The sequence below is a fragment of the Danaus plexippus genome, chromosome 19 (assembly GCF_018135715.1).
Source record: "Danaus plexippus chromosome 19, MEX_DaPlex, whole genome shotgun sequence".
NCBI lineage: Eukaryota > Metazoa > Arthropoda > Insecta > Lepidoptera > Nymphalidae > Danaus > Danaus plexippus.
In genome coordinates this window covers 6,494,127-6,512,530 of record NC_083549.1, presented here as the reverse complement: position 1 = coordinate 6,512,530, position 18,404 = coordinate 6,494,127, and the positions used below count along the sequence as shown (strand labels likewise).

The following is an 18,404-nucleotide window of genomic DNA, read 5'->3' as shown; positions in this document are numbered from 1 at the left end:
TCTTGGGAAGCGTTTTTTCTCAGTTAAATTCGTCACCAAATATGTTTTATTACGTTTTGTAATCAGGATGTTAAGACTATATTATTCTTTTCTTTAAAACTAATGTTAACACTGCTTAATACACAGTAATAATGTTATTGTAGAAGTCGTGATATGATATTTCCAAGTCATTTTCTCTAAGTCCTTGTTCCTGATATAATATTACCTTTGTACTTCATTACGTTGTGAGGTTTCTTTTTAATACATAAAGATTTATTCCACGCCAACTCCAAGGATATTCTAAATGCTTGTATTCAATTATTGTTATTAAAAAAATAGTATTATCCCCTGCTTTGTCTATTTTTTTATAGTTGCGGCCTTCGTTAGTACAAAAATGTGCACTATATATACAGCCAATGAAAGGTAGAATTGAGACGTCTGCATATTTATTTCTTTTTATTTGAGATGTCAAAATTGTATATTTAAAGAAACAAGAAAAAAACTAAATAAAAATATCTTTATAATACAGCTCATCATTCTGGTTTTAATCTGGTTTCGAATGTTCTAGAAACAAATTTAATGAATTCAAACTAGACTTTATACTATACGCGTACTAGACGAATAGGTTAGAAATATTTAAAAAGAAATGAATTTTCTAGTTGTAAGTAAATGCTGGAACAAGAAACCCTCCGCCTTTTAAAGGTCTTCTTTTAAAAATTAATAAAGCCAGCGGACATTTTGGTTCCGTTGCTATGGCGACGGGGAAAGCCATTGTGACTCATTTACTTACGGTGGATTCAAATGTAAATATTGTGTATTTTATTAATTTCAAGTGTTTTTATAAAGTCTTTTCAAAATTTTACTGTTATTAATATTCTATTACATATTATTTGATATACCAAATCTTAGTAAACACTAGCACCCAAAGCTATTCAGCCAATTACTGAATTGCTAAAATTGTCTAGTTCCGACTCCAACATACAATCTATCGCAATCATAGTAGTAAAGTGATTATTTAATTTATTTTCATTCACTCGAAAAAATATATAAAAATCGACTCATTTTAGTTTTCATATAAAGCTCTTGCCTTAATTATGTTACGTTGATAAATAATAGCCTACATGTCATCCTCAATATCTTGATGTTTTATTAAAATTCTAGTAAAATCTTTTTGCTTAAACGAATGTCAAACATGAACTGTCACATTTTAATGTAATACTCAAAAACGTTGACATTAGCAAAATATTCCACGAATCCAGTGCGAATAAAGCCAAAGCGTAAATTTAAAAAAAATACTCCGTTAAAGAATATTGTTTATATTAATGTTTGTTCGTAAACAAGTTATGACAATTTCTTTACCAGTAAGAACCAACCATTGTGTTCGGATCCCACGATTTTACTCGAAAGCTGTGAAAATTTTAGTTTTGCGTCCGTTAGATAATATTTATTCCATTGTTACAAAACTTGATGATTTCGCTTAACAATGAGAAACATATGTATTAGAACATTAAAATATTTTTAGGCTGTTGTTCTTTAGATTAACTCAAGTTTTCTTCACAGTACTTACAGAGATTTAAGCGTTTTTCATTCATATACATCGCATATAGCATTAACATAGGTTATTGACTGAGTAACGGGAGACGCTTCGTACGTAGTATGCCGATGGGAACTTGTGTTAAGCATACTGAATATTTATTAATACTCCTGATGGTGTTCGGTGTATGTATTGAAGGTTTTAGAACAGAAGAACGAAAGACAGAATTTGTATGTTATGGCAGGAAGTTTTATTTCTCTCTTTATAAAACTAAACATAGTTATAATACATATATTGACGCTAGTATTATGTGAGAGTAGTTATTGGAAGCAGAAGTATTTTAACAACAGCTAGGTTTTAAGTACTAAATTAGTAATTTCCTGCTGGAATGCTGTTTATTAAGACAGGAACACATGTATGAAAAAATAACATTAGTAGATGAAAATTTTCCGCTTGTACCTTCTTGGTGTGTAGTGATTTAAGGACGTTAATTTACAAACTGATTGATAAACATTCAATTAATGTGATGCAAAAATATTCATTAATCACCCTTAACTTTAACTTAGAGTTTGCTTAATATAAACCACAAAATATTTTCTCATAACTAATGGCACTCGTGATAAAAATTTCAAAACATAAGACTTAAGTAGCATTCGTTTAAAAAAAAAAAAAATTTTTACAAGTTGTGAACGCAGTTGCACTCAGCCAACTTCAATCTGAATTATAAAATCATTAGCATAAAGCCATTTTAAAAATAAAAATATATTTAATATAACAAGGTGGAATGATTCGGAGTAAATGTTGAGTAAAATTCAATTAAAGAGTATTAATAGACTGACCGCATGACGTCGTCATTGTTTGACGTATGTCGTAAGTAAGCATCATTATATGTTATTATTATAAAACCAATTGACGTGCCGTTATATATAATGAATTGTAGAAAGTACAGAAGTCCGATTACACTACTGTAGTAAAAGAGGGTAATGATGTTAACGAAGGACGATTTAAATCTTTTTACGCGAGCTTAAGTTTTCTATGGAAACGCTTTAAAGCGACACGTCATTTGAATGTCTTAGTAAGTTCAATCCAATATGGCGGTAGTTAAAAAATATATCGTTATACGAAAAGTTATGAAATTTGAGCCCATTTTGAAGATAAAAATGGGGCAACATTTCATAAATTTTCGGATAAAATCGTTTTTTTTTGTAATGTTTAGGATGAAATCGATTTTTTAAAGCTATCTCAATCTTACCTAAGCAAACTCTCGTCTCTCTACGTGTAATATATCGCTAGTAGTTACAAATAACGACGAGGTCTTTCAAACGACGAACAGTAAGAACTTACAGTTCGGTAAGGTGTATCTAAGTTTTCTTCTGTTAAAACCGAACAAAATTATAACCAGATACTAAACTATGTGTTTTAACTTGTCAAAATTTTATTATACCACTTCCGCGGATTTAAAAAATGACTTAATTGTGTTCAAAATTATAGAGATAAAGAAATAATTATATATCTTTTAAAGACATACTATCTCTATAACGTAGTCTGCTATCAATATATTTGGAGCCAGTTTTGAATTTTTGTTTGCCCGACATTGTTTATATAATGTTAGATTAACAGACAATATTGATATTAAAATAACATTATTTTTAGATTTACATTGAGCTAACTAAACTAAATGTCTTGCATTATAAACCGACATATTTAAACCAAAGTTACTTCTCTGTAAGCGTGGTCATGGTTGCATTTTTTAACACGGAACTAACCGTGGCTATCGTCATTGATTTGCGAGTCCTACAGTTAGGGCGCTTGTCTAATTTTTAAATGAAAGCTATTTAAATTCGGAAGTTTAATAAATTTTTTTTTCGTTTTTAATACATATGAAGTTATATAAACAATCTATTTATGCTTCAATATTCATCTTAAATTAGTCGTTTCTTATATAATAAATACATGTATTTTGTTCTTATAATGTTTTAAAATTTTTACGTCTCATCCTCACCAAGCAAAAAAATATTGACGTGGAGTATCGATAAAATCAATATTATAAGTGAAAATTTTATTCTAACTACAGTAAGTGTCATAAAACTTGTTAAGTTTAATTATCTGACAGCACTGAACCTTTTTGGTTCGCTCTTAGGACTGAGATTGTCTATGCTTTTGTATGTATGATTACTTTACTACAGAATTACGTGTTTATTCATTAATGAATTGGATGTATTAATTAATTAAGAAAACAATTCAAATTATATATAGCAGTAAGAATATTTTTTCAATCTCAGTCGTTTTTGTTATGTTTTGAGTAATGAGCGCGACTTGCACCGCCGTCTCTCGGGGTTAATATCCTTGTATTTATATCCTAAACCGGTCAAATACCTTGATTAATAAACGCTCTAAAATTTTAAACATTCTTGGGTCAATGAACTTTGGCAGGATAACAAATAATTGTTATAAAGCTATGAATATTATATCAAAATGTGTATTTTTCTGGTAAGTAGCGTTTGTCTGTGGAAAATTGTTTGCTAAGCAATCCCATTGCACTAGCATAGTTTGCTTGTTTGTGTGTGCACCTACCTTTATTTCTTTACCAATGAAAAGCGTAATTTTGTGATTTTTTTTTTATATAGTCCTTTTTATGCAACAATTTAAAAGAAGGTCGCATATCAAAAGTATTTATCAATTTAAGTAAGCTAGATTTAAGCCGCTAAGGATCGTTTTTTTAAATAGAAATTCTTCAAGCCGTTTCTATTAAAAGGCCAACCTTTCTGCGACCCTAGTAAATTATGTGGAAAATACCCTGCGTCTTTAGATAATGCGGACCCAGTATTCCTCAACTTTAGACCTTATATACGTGCAATAAATGTTAATTTACAGTGTGTTCCTTACGCTCTATCTTCCTAGAATAATTTATTGCACACCTTTATTGTCCTATTTTTAGTATAAACGTGTATTTTTTTTTATCATACTAATTAAAAAAATTATACTTTGAAGTATGGCGATAAAAATATACAAGTACTATTTTATTTGAATGTCTAATTGAGATACTAAGTTGGTTTAAAAACACGCTTTTTCACGTATTATTTGTAATTTTTTCCTCATTTATTCATATTTGTTTTCGACTAACGATCTGTTTACAAGCAGAGTATTTGTATATATTTAATTTTTAACTGCATGCTACATTAGTCACATTTTTTTTTGTTTCATGATTTTTCTTTTTTTTTTTGCAGGAGCTGATTTAACGACTTTAACCAAAATATATTTTGGCTCGAGTTTTTTTAAGTTTCCTTCATGGTAGCCGCTTGTAAGTTTTTTTTTTTATTTTTTTGTTTTTTTTTTTTTATTTTTAATTTTATTTTCTATTCCTTTATATATTATTGGTTATTATTTAAAGTAATTCCTTTATCGTATTTTATGTTTGTATTTTCCTTATTTTTCGTCATCATCATGTTATTTTGTATTTTCCTGTATTATTTTGTACACGCACCATGTCCTACACTTACAATAAACAGAACAAACAAAACAATAATATTTAATATTAAATAAACGAGGAATCTTATATGTAAGGAAATAAGACTTTATTAAAAAATATATAATATATATAGCTTCACAAATTTTTTAATCGATTTTTCAAAAAAAAAAAAAAACCTTTTAATCGGTTATCTTAATCGACGAATGATATAACTATTGTGCGAGAATTATTTCTTTGTATACGCAATCTTCTCGTGTGTAACACAAGGTTAGACATATAATATACAAGTTGTCAAAATCAATGCCACAATAGCATAAAAAATATTCATTACAACAAAACGATTGACAATACTGGTGCTATATAAATAAATAATATAAAAAAAATCTCAAGACAACAAACGTTCTGTTAACATGAAATTTCCTTATTCAAATAAAAGTGTACAAAAAGTGTTACATTATTATAAAACATCAGAACACCGATATATATTAAACATATTCAGGATAATAACATAACTACATCAAAATATAAACGAAATTATTTAAATTAATGTTATTTTCCGCTCCCAGGCTCCCGTCCGCCATATTTGTTTGTATAAAATCTCATGAAAGCAACATTCAGTTGGACCGTGAAGTGAAACTTGCAAATAAAGTTAGATTAGCTCGCTCAAAGGGTTCACTGTGTATTTTGTTATATACACAACATCGATTTATTGATTAATGTATTCCGTATTAGGATTACTTAATAAGATTTAAAAATAATATCGCGTTCAAGATAATGCAAATCGATTATTTAAATTATTGGTTCTAAAACGTCTTTTTTTTTGCCTAATAATATTTATACATATAAATGTTTTAATTTGTTTAATATAACAATTTTTATTGCAATACTTATATAACATGTTTGGATCAGTGTTCACTATATTTTACGTCTTTCACCGTGTCCCGGTTCACACCGGTCAAGGTGTAGGCGTGGCCCTTGGAGCCTCATTTATTCAAATTGGATGAAGGTTAATCCACAATTATCTTCCACTGGCTTTACATCCGACACTGCCCGTCTTTAATTCGAAATTACGTTCAGTATACTCAGTCTATTATATATACACAAAGTGTAAAAAGTTTTTCATTCATTAATCTTCGCACATTAGATTTTTAACCGAGGCTATTGAATGAGAAACGATAAACGCTTCGTATGTAGTGTGATGCGTACTCGGACTAAGTACACAGAGCAGAAGGAAGTTGTGGTTGAAAAAAAATACGGCAACTAGTGGACAGCGCCATCTGTTGTGTGTTTCGTGACTTCGTTTAAAATACGACTGAAGAGGAAGCAAAATAAAATTTTACAATGTTATTCTGTTGTACGAGAATATAAATCTATTCAGTACTCTTTGTTTGACAATATAACAATATCTAGTCGTACAAAACTCCTCCGTGTAAGTCTGTGTGTTATAATATTAAATAAAATATTTGTGAAAGAAAAATAAAATAGCTCTGACGAAGGCTTATTTAGTTAAATGTACTTACAAACCGACCATTTACACTGGCGACAGTATACATATGTATAAGATACCTACTACATACCTCCCTGGCATATTTAAAATGCAAGTCTCGCTTCTAAATAGTTAGTAGGCAATGGTTATAAGTACACTGTACAATGATATGCACTCAAACACAAAACGTTGAGATCAAATAAGCTTCTTACGGTCGCCATGACAACGCCTAGAACCTTCGACGCAATTTTCCCTTTGATGAGAATTTCTTAGAAGGGGTTGGAATTCATCTCATTCGATAAAATAAGATCTTCAAAGCAATATCACCATGATACTAATGTCATGTGAGACGCTGATTATATTATATAAATATAAAGAGCCCGTTTATAAGTAATATTGGTTTCTGTCTTGCTTATTTTTAATAAAATGGAACATAAGAACGTACTTTAGAATTTCATAAAAGAAAATTCTAAGAGATAAATAACAAGACGTAAATATTTGGAGTCACGAATACATACAAATACATCTTAAATAACAGTATTTTGGAACATACGAAATTCTTGTCTTGGTAATTACTATATGAAATTCATACCTGATAAGGGTGATAAGCCCCCAGATTCTCCTTTGCGTTTTAGTTTTATATATAACACACACACACACACACACACACACACACACACACACACATATCTGAGATATTATCATCTCGTCCGTCACTGATTACGGTTGATGCAAAGTAACGAAACAACGGGAAAACGTAAAAATAAAATTACTTAGTTATCCAAAAACATATATACTTTATACATTTCTTACATCATTAAGTATCTTTAAAGGACTTCGATTAAGATGCTAAAACGTATTAATAATATAAATTTGTTTGCTTCTGCAATAAAAACAAATCCCTCGCGTAATTCGATGCTCGTCCGGGAAGGTTCGTTGACTCGGGGCTGTCATTAATTATTCTATGAAACCTCTTTACGTAATAATATTTAAAAGATAAATATCACCATGTCGAAAATAAATGAAAATTAATAAATACTTATATCTAAAGATTCCCATATAATGATATTATATTACATATATTCCAATATATAGTATATTAGGTACAATGTTTTAATGTGCACAACTGATAAGAAAACCCTTTTCATAATTTTTTTTTTGGTATAGCTATGGCAACATTCACACCGAATTACGGATTATTTTGCCAATAACAACGTTTTCACTAATTGTAACTAATTATGATTTTGAACACTGTGTAAAGAAAAACACGGAGGAGTTTTTGTAACGGGACAATTGTGGTTTTTAATACATTTAAATTTTTACTAACACCTGGAACATCAAATATATATATAAATAATAATCTAAGCGAGTTAGTATGTAGTAATTTGTTAAGGGAAACAAAAATTTTCGGTTATTAAATTTAATAAATATGTATACTAGCTTTATATATACTACTACTAATTTATGTATACTACTACTATACCAGGCTTGACTATAAAGCAAACTTAGCTCTTAATATTTATTGGTCGGGATATATTATGAAAGAAAACATATAAGAGGTTATTGTTTTTGGTAAATATATGACAAATTGAACTCTCACCAAGTCTACACTCACACTATAAGTGATTTTTAATCCCGATTCTGGCCAAGCGCATTTCTGTTGTGAACATGGCCAATGCTTAAACGGATCTGCCAGGTTACTCCTATTTCACAAATCCCAGGTCATTGACATCCGTCAGTACAAATAGCACTGAAATCACGATAGATTTTATAGATAATAACATTGTAATTGACAATTTCATCTATAGAGTTATTTTATAACCACAGTAAAGGCTTTAAAAAGTAACCGTTTGTTATTTTATTTTGGCCATACAGGTACACTGGGTTATCTCGATGAGGATAGAAAAAGACCCTCTTTCGTACAATATTATTTCATAATATTTACCTTTCGTCTGCCAATTCAAATTAATCTATTTTCTAAGTCAGCTTTTTACTTCTCCATGAGATGCTAATTAGGCTCAAACTTTTCATAGAATGGATCACTCATTTAAAGTTCATTTAAAATTTCTCTTCCGCAAAAGTAGAACTATATTCTTTGTCAGAAAGCTTAAATATTTTGTAAATTCTATTCCACCGTTTACCGGTTAACGAAGTATATTTGGTTTTGTTAAATTTTGCTTAGAAATGTTGATATCTTATATTATTTATTTATTAATTTCTCTTTATACACAAAAGACGAGGTAAATGCTACATAAAATGCACTCTCTGGCAGATCACCTTCAAAAGTAGAGAGGATCGTTCAGGGCTTATAAAAAACAATGGAAATCATGATAAAAAATAATACCAAAAAACACATTGTTTGAATAAAAAATATGTACTTAACAATATATACAAACAACTAATACTAAAAAAGAAATACAAAAATTATGAAAGAAGAAGAACTAGGTCAAAAAAAATAATAATCACGCAATCAACTTCTATCAAACCCTTAACTTAACTTTAAAAGCAATGCCGTGAAGAAGCTTTTCGAATTGACTCCGACAAGTCACTCCAAGGTCATCCAGCTCTTAATTCGAACTAGACAGATTAACCCAGATCGATGGAGACGAGTGTGAAGCACCAAGATGTTTCAAAGAGGGAAGGTGTCGTCATGAACGTAGACGAAAAATAAAAATCTACAATTGAGACACACATTATACATTAAAATTGAATTTAGCTGACAAAATATCATAAGATTTCTGCGATCCCGAATTGGTAACCATAGCAGTTGATTTTGATAGCCACAGTAAATCAATTTCGCAAATCTTGTAAAGGTGTTAAGCGAGCGTTTGGAATTATTGACTGAAATGCCTTTCATGCTAGAGCAATATACATCAGCATAATCAATTACGGGAAGAAATAAGGAATATACAAAATAAAGTCTCGTTTTATACGGAAGAAATTGTTTGAGGTTTAACAGAGGGTGCAATATACTATAAAAATGACGAGATACTTCTCGGACATTATATAACAAGACATCCCAGCTGTGAGAACTGTTTATATTAATGTCTGTCATGTTTCAAGTAAAGTCATTTAAAAAATATTTTGTGCTAGAATTCTTTTGTAAATTTTGACCAATGGTCGCGAACTGCCGATAATAAGGAGTTGTAATTTATTAATTGATATCTATGATGAAATTTGCAGACTATGGCGAGATCTCAAACGGATTGAGGGAACTGTATCGACTTCGCAATGCTTTTATAACTGTAGGTCGTCAGCATACAGGTGGTACAGGAGTGATGGAGATAATCAAAATGGGAAACAGCAAGCAACGCAGCACCCTCTAAATTCTATAACATCGTATTACAGAAGGGACGAAGTCATTTTAAATTCGATCTAATATTCAAATGATAATTTTTTTACATATCAACACATATTACAACTCCGTCTTTGACATGTCACAATCCACAGATAAATTGTTTACAGTCGGTATAATTCAATGTCAGGTTTCAAGGTCACTTCTATTTCTGGACAACCGGATTAACTTGCAGAATTACTTAATGTATAAAACCCTTTTATGTTGGTGACGGAAGTAACCAAGGAGGTGCTATAATTGATCTATGACTGCGTCCATAATGAATTATAGAAATGCGGATATTTTATAGTTTATTTGACCTTTGATTTTTTTCTCATGATATAAATCTAATTTAATTAAATTCAATTCAATTTATTTTTAATGGTAGTGAACAATTTGCTTTCCTTCATTCTAAATGTCAAACATCCTTCAATGACATCTTTCAAACTGACAGTTTAAAAAAAAGCAGTTTAAAGGGTCCGTGAAAACTGTCATTGCTTATAAATACAGTTAAACACCTCATTAATGAACAAAAACAAAAGATAAATTCATTTGAAAGGTGGCTTGTGAAATTCTCAATCGTAGCAGATCTTAAGTGAACTGAAAATCTAAACTCCAAATATAACCAAAATATTCGCTGTAAATTAATTTGACTTTGTTTTATTTTTCATCTAGAATCTATATCTTTTTTTTGTATCCATAAACATAATATTTTCCCTTTGTCTCTCAATATTCTGTGATAATAATAGGAAGACCTGTCGATAACATTCACATCATTCGCGGGTATGATTATGAAAATAATCAATTTTGCTATCCATTGTTCACTAAACAAAACAAATAAGGTTTTATTGAAGCGATAAAAACTAAAAAAATGTAGTAATATAATTAATATACGAAGTTTCAATTCGAATCTAGAACGCTTTTTGTTTTATTCGCTCGCTCTAAATCTTGTTTTGAGATTACCTCCAAAGAGGTAGAGGTTTTCAATTAAAATTTTATTTTAACAGACAGCAGCGGCTTTTTTAGCTGTTTTATTATAATAAGATATTTATTATAATTAGGATTAGATAATACGTACATTATAAAGTAATTTCGGAAGTTTCTTTTATTCATTCTAACAAAACAAAAAAATTTGGAAGTTTGTGAATTTGTCCACATACCTACATGTGTTTTTTTCATTTTTGGTAATCAATCACGCAATAATGTCTTACTTGATATTAATAAATTTTTTGTCTATAACTATTGATGTGGAACAAAGGACAGGGTGCTTTTGTCTCATAAATTAAAAATGTGAACGAGTTTCATAGTTAACTCTCACGCGAACAAACCTGTGGGTAGAATTGAATGTACACGTTTCAACCCTAATATCGTGCAATCTTATTTGAGGTTATCGCAAATGTATAAAGGCGTCACTTTATTTTAAACATTCTTAACCTGGTTGGAAGTTATTTAATTGTTAAATTTCGCTTCCATAAGGAGAAAATATTGTATTATGTTGTCATATTTAGTTTTAACAAAATAACAATCGCAGTTAAGCTAATTTTATTCCCATACTCAATAATCTAAGAGTATTGACAGACAGCGCGGCACCTGCTATGGTTTCTACTACGACGTTCACTGGCAATCTTAATAAATTTATATTATCGTATCGAAAAGAAACATTGATTGCATTGACTCAATATTTATGTCGCATTATCGCATGTCGCATTACAGCGGGTCGTGGAGGGGAATTATTTTTATGATATCAATAGATTAATTTTTCCGAACTACTCAGCTAAATATATAAGAAAGGTCTTTGTTTCCTATGTTTTTATAGTGGCACATATTTTTAAATCGGAATTTGGTTCATATTTTTATATGTCCTTGTCTGTACTCACACAACTTACTCTATTCAACGGAAAACCTAAGACATTGTTTCACTCGCTCCATTTAGGTCGGTCAACTTTACGATTCACAAAACTCTTTAAGATCCATAAAACTGACTAATTGGACCATAAACTGGTTAATGTTTAACCGTATAAAACATCTTCGTGTATTGTTGATAAAATACACTTAAAGAATCATATCTTTAATATAATGTAAAATGGTTCATAATGTACAATTTCCTATATATAAAATATCTTGTGTAAGTTACGTACAATCAGCAACATAATATATTCCCATGTCATTAGTTACCGTAAGTCCAGGGTTGGTGCTTATGGGGACAGGTGTACATAAATATTCCATTTTATGGACACATGTCCAATCATGTTTGTTACATGTGTAGGTACGAGTCTTGAATTCAGGTTGTGTAAGTCAATGGACTTTTATTTCTTAGTCCATAGAGTTTTCATTCATTTCATACCAACCTCCTTTGATTATATAAAAGTATTAAACCTCTTTGGAGTATTTCATTAAAAATATATGAGTTCATCTTTTAGTACAATATTTCTATTCGCATGGAGCTGTTCGAGTCATAAAAACCATGACATACAAAATTAGTTCTTACAATAATGCCACATAGAGTCTAGTTTGTGTAAATAGCAATACATACCTTTATTAAATTTCTAGTCAAACAAAGTTTTATAAGGTCGAGTTACGTGACAAGGTCCAATTTAGGAAAGGGTCCTTACAACGGAGTTTCGGAAAGGGCACAGCAATTACTGTAAATCCCTCAATTCATATATCCAATCAATATAAACCACTTCACATTCTGTTCTAATATTCTTTATTATTAAGTATTTTAGTTATTTTTTGCATCAAGCTCTACAAAGGATTCTCTTAAAATCTCTTTCATTAAGAACTTAATCAATCTGTACAGCATTTAAGTTATTTATTTGCATTTTCTTTTTACTTTGACAGTATATATATATATATATATATATATATATATATATATATATAGATATTAATAAGTAGTAGTACATATTTTAAATAGTTTTTGTAAATTATATATTAAATATCGGAGAAGGATCTAAGTCGTATCAAATGCGAAATCTAAATTTCCGTTACTATATAACACCTCGCAACGGAGACCAGGCAGAAACAGAAATCACCAGTTTATAGCAAAATAATGATTGGTACAAGTCTTCAATTACACAAATAATATGACATTAACGCGAACCTGAAATCTTTAGCACATATCCTTAAGACGAGTCAACACCGTCAAACTAAATACGGACTGTCGGTAGTTTTTGATTTAGATTATCGAATTATGATAGTAGAGATTGTCTTATTGTTAGCTAAAATTTCGCGCGTCACCACTGCATTAACAAACACACACAAACACGCACACACAAAATATATACGCAATACAGTCGACGCACCCACACATACAAACATCATCAATATTCGCACTCACACATCTAAATCAAATAAAAAAGTATTGGGGGCCGTCATTTTACTTTAGAAAATCTATATCAAGTTACATATGAAAAACTGTAGTGTCCGTGGGTATTCCGGCCGTGCCGTCTCATACTATGGACACAGTTACAGATCTCGTTATACGCATTATTATTTATGTGTAACTTAAACATTTCATGACGAACAAAGCCAGGCAAAGACGAGTTCAAATATATTTACAACTTATTTTATTACAGTATACAAATGCGAAAAGTTTCTTCTTCTTCTTCTTTCTAGTTCTTATTAGTTCCAGTTCAAAGAATGTACATTATTTTTGTATGTTAAATAAGTTTAAAAATTTATATTTTCATATATGTAATTACTTACGAGTTAATTAGTTATAAGTTACATTATTATTAATGGAGTAACGACGCTCTCTCAGGATTACCCGTAATGAGTTTGCTTTCACAGTAATTACGGCCATCTATTCTTATAAGGAGTGAAGGTGAGCCCGTTGAGAATTTCATATTTAATATACACTTACAGAACAAACTGAAAATTCAATACTATATGTGTAAACAAGCAAATTATATACTTGTATTCTTAGTCCAAGTTGGCATCGTAACACTACACACGGAGAGTTTTCAGGTTTTCATTCAAAAACCTTCTCACATTGCCGTATTAACTTATTAGCAGGTTATTGTATAGGTAACGGAACACGAATAGTTTGTAGTCTTACCGTCAAACTTGGACGTAGGAACTTATCGCCCGATAGAGCAATAAAACTGTTATTAAATTGTAATCACACGTTAAGTGCTTATATTAACTTCATGTACGGACTTGCAGTGAGTTGTTACAGGTCAATTTATTTCACGTTGTACAGTATGTTTAACACACGTCCGCATTTTCTTACTACATACGGAGCGTTTACAGTTTTCCATTGATAAATCTTCACACATATACTTTGAGTAAAATATACTTTGAGTAAGTCCGTTTCTGGTATTTAATTAATATATCAAAATTCGTATTAAATTTATATTCAGTTAAGTATTACCACGTGTACTTAACTATCTATTTAACTACTTATGTACGTCTGTTTGTTGCTCTTTCAAGCAATGTTTACGACACGGATTTTAATGTAACTTTACATCAGAATAAGACATGGGTTATAATAATCCCTATATTTTAAGTTGTTACCCTAGCATCAAGATATAACAGTTGTATTGTTTACGTAATCACGTGACGTAGACCAAAGATGACATTGCCGGTTGGGTTATAAATCTATTTAAAAACTGTACTAATTATGTAATCCACGCTTACGATGTCGCCCGCAAAAACTACTTATTTATATACGGCGGTCATTAAAGTGGCAAAGATGGTTTTACGACTTCACAGACATTCGTACTGCGGGACGGTTAACTTGACATTGCTCGATTGTAACAGTCCCAAGGACGGGTTAACATGCGATATGCTAATACCGACGTTTCCGTCCAGTACACAAACACGCAAAATTAAAACCTACACCATGAAACATAAAGTCAATTTTGCTGCAACGATTTTAATCACCAGAACGAAAGTCATGATCACTCAATGCGCTGAGGAAATTGCCGGCCTGACTCATCATTTCTTTCAAGGGCGAAGTTGGCAAAGAAAATTGGTTATATGTTAGGCTTAATTACAAGGAAAAGTGAACATTCATGTATGAGGAAGTTATAACTTAATAATATTATAAATGTCTGTCGTTCAATCGTTTACATATTCAGGTGTCAAATTTTTTTTTGTCTATGCGTATGTCACATTAAAATATTAAGAAAAAACAGTTCCGCTTATTGCTGGATACGATTCTCTTTGTCTAAAATCCTCATAATCCTCGAGGGAATACTGTTAATAGAAAACGCTAAACTAAATGTGCGCTTACCTCACGTTCGCGTCGTTAATTTCATACGGATAACTAACAGTTTTACCTTCGTAACAGTTCTTATATTATAGTATTAACGCACTTTATTAGGTCAGAAATATAAAACTCTTCGTGTATAGTGTGACGTTGCAAACTTGTACTAAACATACATACTGCTCGTAAGAAATGTGTCGTAGAGAAAATTTATGAAGTAAGTAATTTATCAATTATTTTGAAGGCGGTAGAGCCTAGCTGTAGTCATGTAACTAGAGATCGAACATGGGCTGGCTCGATTGGGGAAGTACCACCCTCTCACAGAAGATCGGCGTGAAGTAGCCTTTAATGGCTGCGTTTCGTCCTATGAGTGAGAGAGCCAATTGCCCTTTTCCTATTCCCACCTTTTCCTGACATTCCCTTATTCCCACCCTTCCCTTTCCCTAAAAAAAACAAGGTTGACAACGCATCCGCAACAGAGATGTTGCGGTCGTTCATGGGCTACGTTGGCTACTGCCCATCATGTAGGCCGTCTGCTCGTTTGCTACCTTTAACATAAAAAAATATATAAAAATATTCTGTGATCAATATTTGTCTTATAGTCCATTTTTGATTAGGACTTTATACTGTTTTATTTATGACATCAAGACTATCCAAAAGGATACAAAATCTTTTATTTATTTGAAAATTTAATTTATGTTAAAGGATTTTAATGATTCATTTATAATTAATATGTTTTGACATAGACGCGAAGTGTTCGTCATACTTTAATATTATTATTCAACTAACATAAAAGGCATAATTTACTTATCTTTAAAGAAAGTTTTATTTTATTTTATGAAAGGAATAATTTATACATACATGTATTATTCGATGGTTTTATATTTTTTTAGACTTTGTACATAAAATGAAGTGCTTTTGATTTGATTGTCGTTATAAAACAAGATTCTGTACGCAATAATCCATATTTTAAGTATTTCCTTAAAGAAATCTCTACAAAATATAACAAAGTTAACTAATTTATATATACTTATTAATAAAACAAATATATATATACATATATATATACACATGAAGGGAATATTTTAATTCCGATCATTTTAACCACGATGAAGTCTCGCTATACATTGTGTTCGCTTCTATTATAATTGGCCCTTGTGTAACAGTAAGTCAAGTGCTTTTATACGACGTGGGGAGCCCTTCAACGAATCTGACACATAATATTCTGTTTCCAAATAGAATTATCAATAAATTCCCTCTGGTTTGTTTAAATAAACAATACAAGGTTTTGCCCGCGACTCGGTCTGTTTGATGTTTTATTATTTCCTCCGGGAATACCTCTGCTTTTCTAGATGACTAACATGTCATAAGTTTAACAATGAATATTTGTTTTGTTATATATATATATGTGTGTGTGTGTGTGTGTGTGTGTGCGTGTGTGTGTATTTCACTAAATTATAGCGATGTTCTTGATCCATTATTATTTTTAGAACAACGCTACGTTTAATCGATTATCAATACAGTAATCACCCGCATCGTTTGTTTGAATGCATCAGCTTTCCTGGCGTGTTTTGTTTGCAGTGTAAACAGCTAACGATGTATATATTTTTTAAAATTTTTCAATGATATTAATTATTATTGTTAGTTTGATAGATATATTATTATAAAGAATTTCTATTACATTTTAAGACGCTGTGTATTAATTTGGTGAGTGTGGCAAAGAATAAATATTATCATATTGCTATTTACTATCAATAATGAATACTATTGTAAATTGAAATATATATACATATGGTTTAATTTATTTAACTGGTATTAAAGGTCAGAAATTTTTTATCGTTAATTATTTACAAAATGATCTCTGATATAATCATAATACTTTTATAATTTCTTTAGTTTAGAAATTTTTTTAGAGCTAATGACGATTTGATGGTAAATATTATATTTTTTTTTTAAGGAAAAGTATTTCTTAAATAAGGGAAGGGAACCATTATAAAAAGGTTTTTGCACGAGTTAAAAAGCTATCAAGTCAATGTTCTGGAACTAAATCATTTTTATTGTTATTTAAAAATATGATATAAATGAACATGAAGATTTTTCTTTCTACTTACGACCTCCTTGGAAAAATCCTTCGAAAAAGAAAAAAAGATTTAGTGTTTATTTAATATCTGTGATCATTATACATTTTATAATTTTAAGATTGTATTGTTATTTTTCAGTTTGTATGAAAGTTACATTTTCTCGTGTTCATAAATATTTAACATTTATAACAAAAATGTACTAAAAAAAAGACCGTTTTTTTTCTTCATGAAAGGATTTTTGATATATATGTTATAACATTTTCTTAAGAGAACAAATATGATCTCTTGAAACACTGGAATTATAATTTTAACTTAATATATTTTAAATGCGTTTAGTAATTTTATATCTTTACCAACCTTCTTTGTGCGTCTAATCCGAGAAATCTACATCTATTTATGAATGAACTGATAAAGTTAATGTATATAATATATTTATAGTCTGATTTCTATACTAAACTGAAATTTAAATCACAATATTCTGAAAGCTGTCTGGTTTGGTTGCTTTTAGATTCCTAGTTAAATTTAACCATGGTTCAAAAATGTGGCCATTCAACAATAGTTTTTGTTTCGTCATGACAAACAATTGACCAACACTTTAGTTTACTTTTAGATTTACGTGAGTACACATTAAAAAAAAAAACATATTTTCGGATACGTCTTAAAATTTTTTTTATTCCTGTGATCAATGTTACAGTAAAGCGATCGAAACGACGCGCAAAGCAGAAAATAAAACAATAAAATGACTTAATTATCAAAAAACATAGATGCATATATATTAGTACCTCAAGATTAAATCTGTAATATTCTAGAGGGTGTTTATATCGTATTAATTACTTCAAATATCTTGAATCATTTATTCTTTTTAGCAATGGAAGGCGGCGCGTGGTGCGCCCGCGACATTTCACTGCGGGCCCAAAAAAAATTCCTCTCAAAGGTCGGCGGCGCAGCCAGCGCACGTGCTCTCGTCCTAGACGAACATGCCGCTAAATTACTAGACCAGGTAAAGTAATTCTTTATGAATAAACCTTCAATCGAGAGGATAAATACCGGTCTATCGATTTACCTAATTTGATTTATATTTTATTCGGTCAAGCAAATTATGTATTTAAATGAAATAATATTTTTCGGATAAACTACGAGGATTTTTATTATTTTAAAAAACTACACAATCCCGACGTTTCGGTTACTTTTCAGCAACCGTGATCACGGGCAGACGAGATGTGAACGTCTGTCGGTTGGTCCTTGTTATTTATCATTTTAATAATAAAAATCCGCGTAGTTTATCCGAAAAATATTAGTTTCATTTAAA

The 18,404-nt window shown here is 30.3% G+C and overlaps 1 protein-coding gene across 2 annotated transcripts in view; it reads left to right on the top strand.

The window, feature by feature from the left end:
• The window catches only part of LOC116767973 (tumor necrosis factor alpha-induced protein 8-like protein), a 29,099-nt gene that overhangs the window by 6,866 nt on the left and 3,829 nt on the right, over positions 1 to 18,404 (top strand). Inside the window, exons 2-3 of one of the 2 annotated variants that reach the window (XM_061523485.1) lie at positions 4,741 to 4,814; positions 17,962 to 18,095. In XM_061523485.1, the coding sequence (XP_061379469.1) occupies positions 4,802 to 4,814; positions 17,962 to 18,095 (147 nt within the window). In that variant the 5' untranslated portion in view covers positions 4,741 to 4,801. The remainder of the gene's footprint in view (positions 1 to 4,740; positions 4,815 to 17,961; positions 18,096 to 18,404) is intronic. The other variant, XM_032658576.2, reaches the window with a different exon arrangement.